Genomic DNA, 11,411 nt, shown 5'->3' on the forward strand with positions numbered 1-11,411 from the left:
CCGCATATGATACAATCGATCGGGACCAGCTCTGACAGCTAATGCACGAACATGGATTTCCGTGGATGCACTGGTGCCGAATATGATACCAGCAGAGAAATTCGGAGACGCATAGTGGCTGGAAATCGTATACTTTGGACTCCGCAAGACGCTCCGATCAAATAGAGTTCGCCGCCGTACCAAACTGACAATCTACAAAACGCTCATTAGACCGGTAGTCCTCTACGGACACGAGACCTGGACGATGCTCGTGGAGGACCAACGCGCACTTGGAGTTTTCGAAAGGGAAGTGCTGCGTACCATCTATGGTGGGGTGCAGATGGCGGACGGTACGTGGAGGTGGCGAATGAACCACGAGTTGCATCAGACAGAAAACAAACCAGCAAAAGTGATGTTTAGTAGTGAACCAGAAAGATGATATCGGCTCCGAAGTAACCATTCGCTAAATGGGCTAGAACATCCAGGAGGGTGAAACGCCCGTCATCTGCGGTACAATGGTTCTTCTGTTTTTGGTACCCTGTTTCTGGGTAGTATACCCGAATGCAGCGCTCATTTTGGGTGATTGGTTCGTACGCAGTTAGTGCCAATTATCGGCAATTAACTTCTTCTGGCGAAAACTTGCAATTAGTTGAGGTACATCGAGTCTTTTGCAGGGCTGGTAGCGATCAATGCTGCTCAAAATAGTGACTTTAGTGACCAACACTGGCGAAAAAAGGGACCAAATAGTGACTTTCAGCTGCAGAAAAAGTGACCAAATAGTGACTTTTAATTTCATTTGCAGTGCGAAAAGGGACTTTATTTGAAGTTCATAAGGCCGATAAAAATAATTTTCAAAAATTATGTCTCCTCCTAATATCTTTTGGTCGAGAATTTCAATTTGAAGGGGCAATAAATTAAAAAAATATATATGAATTGCCAAAACATTATTCAACAAATCCTATGAAAAGGAAATTGTGTGCTTATTTAATGGAATGTCTTCACTTTTCATGCACCATTTAATTCCATTACTTTGAAATCTTCACTAGTATACGTATTTCGACCTCAACAGTAAAGACGTCTTTAGTCTCTCAAGTTGAGTTAAGTATGAGTAAACTGGTTAAAGTTTACAAAGTGATGGAAATAAATGGAATAGTTGGTCTTATGACAAGTGAAATCTGATAAGTTTGTTTTATTTGATCCTGTTTTATTTTTTTTTCCATCCCCTTCACCACTGGAATAGCACAACTTTGAGGCAAGTCATACAGAATAATGTGCAATAATGTTTATTATGGGTTCGAATTTATTTGGAAAATCTTCGCTTGTTTGTAAAAATAGCTCTTTTTTATAACCGAAACTTATATAACTAGTTTTTAGACATAGATTTAATTTCAAAACCTAAAGAATTTGTCAGAAACAAACTATCAACTGGATTTGATTTAAAGTATATTTGAGTAGTATGTGATAACTGTGTAATTTGACGTAATAAAACACTTGTAGTTTTGTCATCAACCGTACCACACGTATATTGTCTCGTCTCGTGTAATATCACAGTCTTCGCTTTTACAGGTTATGAGCCCAGCACAGCTCAAGCCTCGTTTTTATTGTTCGGTTGTGTACGCGTTTGTGCATTAAAAAAACGTCGCAAAAAGTTTTCCGGAATAAAGTTTTTACTCGAGTTTTTCCGCGCCGCGAGTGGCAGATTTTGCATTCGGTGACACTGTATTCCGTTGCCGTTGAACTAAGATGGAAGAGGAAAGAAAGGTGTATCTTTTCGATGGAACCAACTTTAACAATTGGTGCTTCCGGATCGAAGTTCATTTGGAGGAGCTAGACCTCCTGCAATGCATTCACTCAGAAGCGGAGGAAGATCCGCAGCTGCAAGTTTTGCAAACGGATGATGCTGCCGTCAAAGCGGATAAAGAGGGAAAGCTGTTGGAAAGAATGAAAAAGGACGTTAAATGCAAGTCGGTTTTAGTTCGTAACATAGCTGATTCACAGCTCGAATGCATCAAGGGCAAACGAACTCCGCGTGAAATATGGACGACACTCGAAACAACATTCGCCCGAAAAGGCATCTCCGGGCAATTCTATCTACTGAAGCGTCTTTCGGCGATGAAGTTTGAGGAGACTGGATCTCTACAAGCGCACCTGCTACAGTTTGAGCGGATGGTGCGGGATCTGGAGTCGGCCGGCATCAAACTTCAAGAGCATTTGGTGGTGTTCTATCTTTTGCAAACAATGCCGAAATCGTACGGGCAACTTGTGACTGTGTTGGAAACCCTTTCAGTGGAACAATGTACCCTGGACTTTGTGAAAGCCCGCTTGTTAAGTGAGAGTGTGAAGCGGGAGCACAGCGATGATGGTGCTAAAAGTGGCGAATCAACTGCGTTTGTTGGAAAGTTTGCAAAACCGAAGATAAAGTGTTTCGCATGTGGTAAAGTGGGACACAAACGTTCTGAATGTCCCCAACGTGGCGATAACAATGCGGCAAAGGCAGTGAAGAAAGAGAAGAAATATGAGAAGAAAGGAAGAGCACACATTAGTGAATCTGAGGTTACGTTTATTAGTAGTCGTGTTGATGTAAACGAGCGATCTTGTGGCAATACAGCGTTCAAATGGATTTTGGACTCGGGCGCATCTGATCACATGATATGCAGTAGTGAATGTCTTCGTGATGTCGAGAAGCTTAAAGAGCCGGTCATTATCAAGGTCGCATCCGGCCAAGTTCTCCAGTGCAATTTCAAGGGAAAGGTGGACATGGTGGCTCGTATCGGCAAGCGTAGATTAGTGTGCGTCGTGAAAAATGTATTGCTAGTGCCGGGACTGCATTATAACCTCTTTTCGATCCGTCGTGTGGGAGAACTAGGAATGGAAGTGCAATTTTCTAAGAATACGGCAGTAATAAGTCGGAAAGGTGTGCCTGTGTGCATTGCTCGTCGATCGGATCGACTGTATGAACTGGACGCTGATGTGAAGATACCGATGAACAATAAAGTGCTTGTGACGCAAAAAGCGATGAACAGTGCTGAGCTTTGGCACAGAAGATACGGCCACATAGGGAAGAGTGGTTTGCTAAAGCTGGTGAATAACAACATGGTGAGAGGTATGTCGCTGAAAAAGGAAGATGCTCTCGTTCGCGGTGTGTGCACCCCTTGTATGGAAGGCAAGCAGACACGTAAGCCTTTTCAGGACATGACATTTCCTCGTAGCTCTCGACCACTCGAACTAGTGTACAGCGACGTCTGCGGTGCAATGACCCCTGCGGCATGGAACGGTAAACGCTATTTCGTCACCTTTACAGACGATTACACACATTTTTGCGTTGCTTACGTTCTGAGTACCAAGGATGAAGTGATTGACTGTTTTAAAACCTATGTCGCCATGGCAGAAGCTCATTTCGATACCAGCATTAGCCGTTTACGTTGCGACAACGGAGGCGAGTATGTAAGTAGAGCTTTCGATGGTTTTTGTAAATTGAAAGGTATTCAGGTGGAGTTCACTGTACCCTATACCCCTCAGCAAAATGGGGTCAGTGAACGGCTAAACCGCACCATCCTCAACAAAGCTAGAGCAATGATTGCTGATTCCGGGCTGAAGCGTAATATGTGGAATGAGGCGGTATTTGCGGCTGTTTACCTGGTCAACCGAAGCCCCACATCGGCGTTGGCCACAAATAAGACACCTTACGAGCTCTGGTACGGGCACAAGCCAGACGTTTCGAGAATCCGGATTTTTGGGAGTAAGGCATACAGTTTGATCCCGAAGGAGAAGCGTGGCAAATTGGAACCACGTAGCAAGGTTAGTTATTTTGTTGGTTACGGTGGAGGTGGATATCGTCTATGGGACGGCAAAAGGATCTTTATCGCCCGTGATGTCGTAATAGAAGAGCATGCGCTCAAATCACGATGCATTGATGACCAATCGGTAGAAGGAGAAGCAGCAGATACAAGAGTGGAAAGTTATCAACTGTTTGGACCTTCTTCAAGTTCAGCAAGCCAAGAAAGTCCGCCGAATGGCGGTGAAGATTCAAGTCAGCAGTTAGGAAGATCAGTGGTACCTACGAACGAAGATTCCGAAGGAGAGCAGTTTGATGAAGCGGAAGATGCATCTTTCAATGAGGATAGTCAGCATTCTGAAGAGCGGGGTGCCGATGTCATAGTGCGTCGAAGTGAACGAGTACGAAAGCCACCAACAAGATTGAACGATTATTTGTGTGTCGCATATGCATTGAATGCTGAAAGTTTCGTCGAGGAGGTACCTGAAACCATAGAAGAGTTGCAGAAGTTGGAAGACTGGCCTGAATGGAAGAAGGCCATTGATGAGGAGATGACGTCTCTAGCTGAAAACGATACCTGGCAGTTAGTGGACTTGCCTATCGGATGTAAGCCGGTTGATTGCAAGTGGGTTTTCAGGCTCAAGCTAGGACCTGATGGTTCCGTAGAGAAGCGCAAAGCACGCCTGGTCGCAAAGGGCTATACGCAGAGATATGGGTTTGATTTTTCGGAGACGTATTCACCTGTCGTTCGAATGGCTACCGTTCGATCGATGCTTGCATTCGCCAATCAGCATAACTTCGTTATACATCAAATGGACGTGACGTCCGCTTTTCTCAACGGTGTGTTGACTGAAGACATTTATATGCGTCAACCAAAGGGATTTGAGAAGGGGGATGGAGTATGCAAGCTTAACAAATCCCTTTACGGACTGAAGCAAGCTTCTAAGACTTGGAACGATCGCTTCAACGAGTTTATAGGACGGTGTGGTTTTCGGCAATGCGAGAGCGACAATTGTTTGTATGTTCGTCAAAGCAAATCGGGACCGGTATTTCTGTTGCTGTATGTGGATGATGTGCTGCTAATCGCGAAAAATGTCAACGAGATAAGGTTGGTGAAGCGCCTGTTGCAGATGGAGTTCAAGATGCAGGACCTTGGAGACGCTCGGATGTTTCTGAATATGCGAATTGAACGTGATGAAGAAAAGGGAGTAATGAAGTTGAGCCAGCCACATTACGTGAACGCAGTGCTTAGACGATTCGGAATGGCGGATTGCAAGCCCTCGTCGACCCCGATGGAGCCTGGTTTGCAACTCAAGAAAGCGGAAGCAGAGCATAGACTGAACGCGCCATACCGAGAACTCATTGGTTGCCTTACTTATTTGGCCATTACGACCCGTCCAGATTTGAATGCAGCTGTGTCGTACTTCAGCCAATTTCAGGCAAACCCGACGGAAGTTCAATGGAACCACGCGAAGAAAATTCTTCGATATTTGAAAGGAACGTTGGAGTATGGGCTGATGTACACTAGAATTGAGCCAGTGTGTCGGCAGATCGTTGGATTTGCTGATGCAAATTGGGCCACCGACGTCAACGACCGTCATTCTGTGTCTGGTTACTTGGTACAAATCTATGGCGCAACGATCGCTTGGAGCACTAGAAAGCAGAGAACTGTGGCACTTTCTTCGACCGAAGCTGAGTGCTATGCTTTAGCAGATTGTGTATGTGAGATCTTGTGGATTTGCAAGCTGTTCGACGAGTTGAAGATTCGCGATAAGAAACCTGCACAGCTGTTCGAGGATAATCAGTCTACAATTGCTATATCTGTGTCCGAGGGGCCTTCCAAGAAGTTGAAACACACCGAAGTAAAACTGCAGTTTATCAAAGAGTGTGTTCGTAGTGGAAAGATCGATTTGTGCTATATACCGTCAACTGATCAGCCTGCGGACATTCTAACAAAAGGCCTAGCGCCAGTGTTGTTCAACAAACACCGATGGTCTATGTGTGTTAAGCAGTGATTGTTTGAGGAGGGGTGTCAGAAACAAACTATCAACTGGATTTAAATTAAAGTATATTTGAGTAGTATGTGATAACTGTGTAATTTGACGTAATAAAACACTTGTAGTTTTGTCATCAACCGTACCACACGTATATTGTCTCGTCTCGTGTAATATCACAGTCTTCGCTTTTACAGAATTTTCTCAGGACTTTAAAAAGAAAGCAGCCAAAGCCTATTAGGAAAGTGTTGGCGGGTCTTGATCTCGAATACATGTCCCTTGTCCACCAGTTTTTGAAAGTTGCTGATGTTAGATTATAATCGTCTTCCATCCATCCCTTTTGCTGTCGTAATCCCTTAAGAATATCTTCCTCCTGTAGTCTACCGTTAAACCCCATTCGTATGTCTTCCTCTCGTTGCTGTGTCCCAAAAAAATGTTTGTCTCTTTACAGATGTGAAACATTGCCAAGGATTTCAACTGTGTGAACATCAGCATTGTAATTATTTAAGCACTCTAAATTCCCTTCCTTTCCTATTGTATAATTGTATTCCCTAACCTCGACCAAACCGCGAGTCTTTCGGTTCCCCAAAACTAACATTATTGTATAAGAATCATGAAAAACTGTATTAAAAACATGATTTCGGCTCCGTAACGCTTTACCTTCCAAATAAATGATAGTTTAAATAAAAGGACTTTAAAAAGCCTAAACAAGAAGCTCGAGTTACCAATCAACAAATTTACGATTTTCGATGGAATATCCAAAGTTTATGCAGTTTTAAATGTTTAAATTGTCATCAAAATATATATTGGAAAATTCTTAAGCATTTATCTGAGCAGATGTCGAGAGACCATTGATTTTACTCCTTACGGAAACACTACGGAAAATATTATTTCTATGGGGGATCTCTTACACGCTTAGTCGGCAAAAATCCGCGCAGCCGTGTGACCAAACTTAGATGCAAATTTGTCAATTTTAATTCAAAAATAAATATTTTAGTTTTATTTATCATTTTTAAACTATAGGGAGCGGGACCATTTGGGCAGCACCCCCTATTCCCGTCCGCAACGTTAATAACTCGACCGCGTTCCAACCAAATGGCTTGATTTTTTGTACATCACTAGATGTCGACAGAAACTAACCATGTACTAAAAAACAAGTAACTCGGTTGTAATGCGATCGAGTAATGAACGTTGTGGACGGGAATAGGGGGTACTGCCCAAATGGTTCTCTACCCTATATAGGTGTTGATTATAAAAAAAAGCTGATAGATTGTTTGTTTTGGGTTTGCACTAATGAACATTAGAGCAAGCCCTCACTCATTAATAATTTCCCCGCAACAACAGGACATGTATCCTTAATTGAAAAGATCAATCTATTCAACCTCTTTTAAAAACTGTTAAACTCTACACAACCTTCCGGGACTCGCATACTCCTGGATCACCCAGGCAGTCTCGCCCCTCTTATGAACGACAAGCGAGCTTTTTTCGAAGGTGTTGTACTTTTTACAACTGTGCGAGTCCCGGAAAGTTAATAAAGTGTAGAGTTTAACAGTTTTCAAAAAAGGTTTGAAACTCAGCAGAGTCAGCTATTGGCTTTGTGAATAATTTAGATTCACAATCCGCTGTGCCCATCATGCTTGCATTACTATCTACCCAATCATAAACTGTGACACGAAACCCCTTCAATTGATCGCTGTTGAAAATCTAATGACACCGAGATTCACAGCGAATCTGGAGTCTCGAAGAATCTCCGAACAGCGTTTCGGCCAAAAAGTACTAAGTACCTAGTCATTTTTCCTAAATTCGTCATTTCATGTTCGTTATGAATAATTTTTTTTCTCATTCCACGACGATGCTCACGAAACATAGTCAAAATAGTTAAAAATAGTGACTTTTTTCGAGAAAAAGTGACTTTAGTGACTTGAGGTCGAAAAAAGAGACTTTTTAGTGACTGGCCCGAAAAAAGTGACCAAGTCACTAAAAAGTGACCCGCTACCAGGCCTGCTTTTGTGTTTGTATGGCTTCTTTATGTCGAAAAATAGCTCGTCAATGCTTCCGAAGTTTTGTTAACATGAGTTAAACAAAATTGAAACAAAAACATTGTACGCCATATTGAATGAATGGTGGGTAGGCGTATTAGTCTTCTCTTCAGTCCCCTGAGAACATCAGTCCAGTTAACGAGCGCCGCTTTTTAACTGATGGGCTAACGAGGGGATTTACAGAGTGTATGTAATTAAATACACTCTGGGGATTTACGATGCATTGTTATGATCGGTGTTTTACTTGGAAAGAGAATAATTTACCATTTCGACTCCCCTCGCAGCCTAGTTAGTTTTTGTTTTTTGACGGATAACTGCTTTTTAACTGGGCTTTGGCCCAGTTAACGAACGCCCAGTTAAAAAGCAGTCCAGTTAAAAAGCGCCCAGTTAGCGAACTGTTGCTGTACTCTGCACTTGCTGGCTATATGCAATCAAGGAAGATGCGCGTGCGGTCGGTGTGCAGACTGGGGGTCGTACACATATTACGTAAGCATTTTTTCTGGGTTTTTCGACCCCCCTCCCCCCATGTGAGATTTGTTTCATACAACTGATTTTTTATTTATATGGTGCGTAAGAAAATGACGGACCCCCCCTCCCCCCATAAGTGCTTACGTAATATGTGTACGGCCCTGGCGATTGGCGACCCAAGTAAAAGCGACGAGGGAGCGGGATTAATTACGTTACATTCGGTTTTGCTCCGAGCAACACGAAGTATACAAGCATCATAGATCCCTATCTCAGGTATGACTAAGCCAAAATTTACGATAAAAAAAACACAAAATAATGTTTGATAAGGTCGAATAATAAAACAATGCAGTCATCAATCGACCAATACAAACCTTCTACGTGTGCGACTCAATTTCATAATGCATTATAATTTCTTGCACATCTATTCGTTTGGTTTATAAATACATACATATTAAGCTGTTCAGAATGATTAATATAATACGTTTTTGTTTTACGTTAAATGTTTAATACAAACATGCATACTTACGTTTATTCTGTTGGAACAAAGCGACATCACCCGCTACCTGAATCGGCATCCTTTTAAGCGTCTCCAGGTGGTGCATGATGGAATTGCTGTAGCGAACGGGAATGCTTGAGCGGCACCCCTGCGGTTGCCGCCATAATCTCCTCGATAAAACTGTCCCCATTGTGAACAGTTGTCCCACCTAGAATGATTTTGTATCCGTCCTGGTTGTACCGATGAACTGCCAACGCTTCCTCGTAGGTTGTCCCTCCGATCACGAACACCACAATTTCCTGTGGAGGCCTCCGGAAGGGCAGCTCGTTGCCCATTATCGGGTAAGCTGCGTCCAACGGCCGACCCCTTGTTACCTCCTCCAGTACCTCCTTAAGGACGCAGTTATGCTGGGTGTAGACATTCTCAACTCCCTTAAGACCCTTTATTAGATTACGGGTCAATTTGACGGCATCCGTGATCTTCACAGTGTTGAATAGCTCCTGCCGAGCGCTGGTACTGATGTACTCTAACATTCGAGGGGCGATATACGCCCGCCCTCCACGGTCTTGTAACATCTTCAGCAATCCAGATGTTCCGCAATTAGCATGCCGCTCGTAACGCATAGAATAAAGCAAAATAAGACGAAGAGCGTTTTGTAAATTTATTTTTTCGTCGCTAACGAGTCTCTTTACCCGTTGCAACTGTGTCGAGTGATCCGCTCGGCACGCAATCTCTTGCTCAAGCTCGGATATTTCAAACAGCTGCTGCTTGCTGACCTGCAGCGACAGCTCGCTAATGAGCACCAAATGCTTTGATACCGTACCGGACATCTTCTTGAACTGTGGATATGTTTCCACAAAGTTCTTCATATCACTTATACTCTCGATCTTTTTCTGATCGTGCACCTTCTTCTGGAACTCGTCCATCAGCCCCTTGATAGTAGTGGCAATTTCGCCAAAATTGGAGTATAGATTAGCGGCGTAGAACTCATCCTGCTCGGTGGACAAAACGATCTCTTTCAAATCTTTGGGTACGCTTTGGACGCCAGAAAGATCTACTCGCTGTTTGTTGATGGTCAGTAGCTCATGTACCATCGCTTGATAGGTCCACTGGTTAAGCAACGGTGTAATGGGATCGTCTCGGCGATCCAGAATCAACAGCATCGGAGGCGGAGACCCATCTTCGGGTGGTCGGAAACTGAACAGAGCTGTTTCCTTGTTAATCGTATCGTGTATCTTTTTGGCAAGAGTTTGCGCCACACTGGAGCTTGATTTGTAGCGGATGGCAGGTCGAAACTTGAACGACAGTAACACACTGATCACGCCTTGAACAGTACGTTCAAGGGCTTCCGGATTCCAGGAGAGAGACTGTAGGCATGTTGGAATGTTGAGAGAGAAAAGATTGGGATTCACCGGCAGATAGTCAGCATAGATCTCTTTCACTTCACGAACGGACTCGCTTTCGTCACTTTCTGCGAGGGTTTTGATATCAGTACGAGGAATAATATTGCTGAAATCTATATAATTTGAGTTAGTAGGTACCAGGTGCAACTTCAGCTTAACCTCAGAGAAGTAATTTTAAGTGATAATGGTCAATAATTAACTTTTTAAATAACCCAGTGTTTAGATTGGTGTATTGGAAATCAATCAATGACTATTTCCCTCTAATTCCCAATATGGTTTTTTAGTCTTATGTTTAAATCAACGAACGATTAGGTAAATAAGTTGAAATCAAAATGCCAAAATACTACTTACTAATATAATAACAGCCATATTTCGGACTCTTGAGTTCACTTTGCAGGCGCAGAATGTTGTCCCTTGTTGGTCGTATAAAAACAATACATTTCAAATATTTGAGCCGCTCATTCGAGCGCCCGGAATCGATCCTTTCGAACAGGAACACTTCCTTCTGAAGCATCTCCGACTGCGAGAAAGCCATCGAAACTACGCTGGTCTGGAAATTTAACATGACATGAATATTTTACATACGATCTGGCTGCACCATATGGCAAAAACAACAGTAATAGTTCGGTCACTTCACTTCTCCCTCAAAGCACTTACGGTTTCGCGATCCATCATCAGCATTTTCATTCCGGGACCAGCATCTGCCACCATTTTCTCCAGGTACAGCTGTACAGCACGAATTACATTCATTTTTCCAATATTTGTAATTGCATCAAAAACATGAAACTTAACAAGTTTTATGCAAATCGTTCAATTTTTAAGCATTGAAAATGTTTCTTTTATGATTAGTGAATTCGATTTGCTTCGTACTGTAAAAAATCTAAAAAAATGACGACACGACCAGTGTTGCCACATTTTTATCTGTACCATGGGCTCAAAAATCTTTTTCATCTGTACCGAAATCTTCAAAAATCTGTACCATAATCTGTACTATAGATAGTGGAATATATAGATGAGCGAAGATAAATCCTCTGTCTCCAAACGAACTGTCAAACGTGTCTCCAAACGAGCATGACGTCACGATTTCAATGGAAACGTTAAGGGCTGTGACGTCATATGCGCGTGTGCACGGGCAAAAAAATTGACTCAGCCATGCTTTCGCTCATCTATAGATTCCACTATCTATAATCTGTACCAGACAGTATGAAAAATTTGTGAGTAAATTTCTAAAAATTATAAGACAAATATGCAATGCAA

At 42.7% G+C, this 11,411-nt stretch overlaps 1 protein-coding gene across 2 annotated transcripts; it reads right to left on the bottom strand.

The window, feature by feature from the left end:
* Positions 1-1,497: 1,497 nt before the first annotated feature.
* On the bottom strand, positions 1,498-11,056 carry LOC134202698 (vacuolar protein sorting-associated protein 45-like). Of its 2 annotated transcripts, XR_009977307.1 has the most exons (4): positions 10,812-11,056; positions 10,506-10,704; positions 8,782-10,267; positions 1,498-1,908 (listed from the first exon to the last, which is right to left on the bottom strand). XR_009977307.1 is itself a non-coding variant. In XM_062677713.1 (3 exons), the coding sequence occupies exons 1-3, from the start codon at positions 10,902-10,904 to the stop codon at positions 8,835-8,837; spliced, it is 1,725 nt and encodes a 574-aa protein (XP_062533697.1). In that variant the 5' UTR covers positions 10,905-11,056; the 3' UTR covers positions 8,643-8,834. The 2 variants fall into 2 exon arrangements, 1 of the variants encoding a protein (XP_062533697.1); XM_062677713.1 differs by lacking the exon at positions 1,498-1,908 and having other exon boundaries at positions 8,643-10,267.
* Between the last annotated feature and the right edge of the window lie 355 nt (positions 11,057-11,411).

The sequence above is a fragment of the Armigeres subalbatus genome, unplaced genomic scaffold (assembly GCF_024139115.2).
Source record: "Armigeres subalbatus isolate Guangzhou_Male unplaced genomic scaffold, GZ_Asu_2 Contig1366, whole genome shotgun sequence".
Lineage (NCBI taxonomy): Eukaryota > Metazoa > Arthropoda > Insecta > Diptera > Culicidae > Armigeres > Armigeres subalbatus.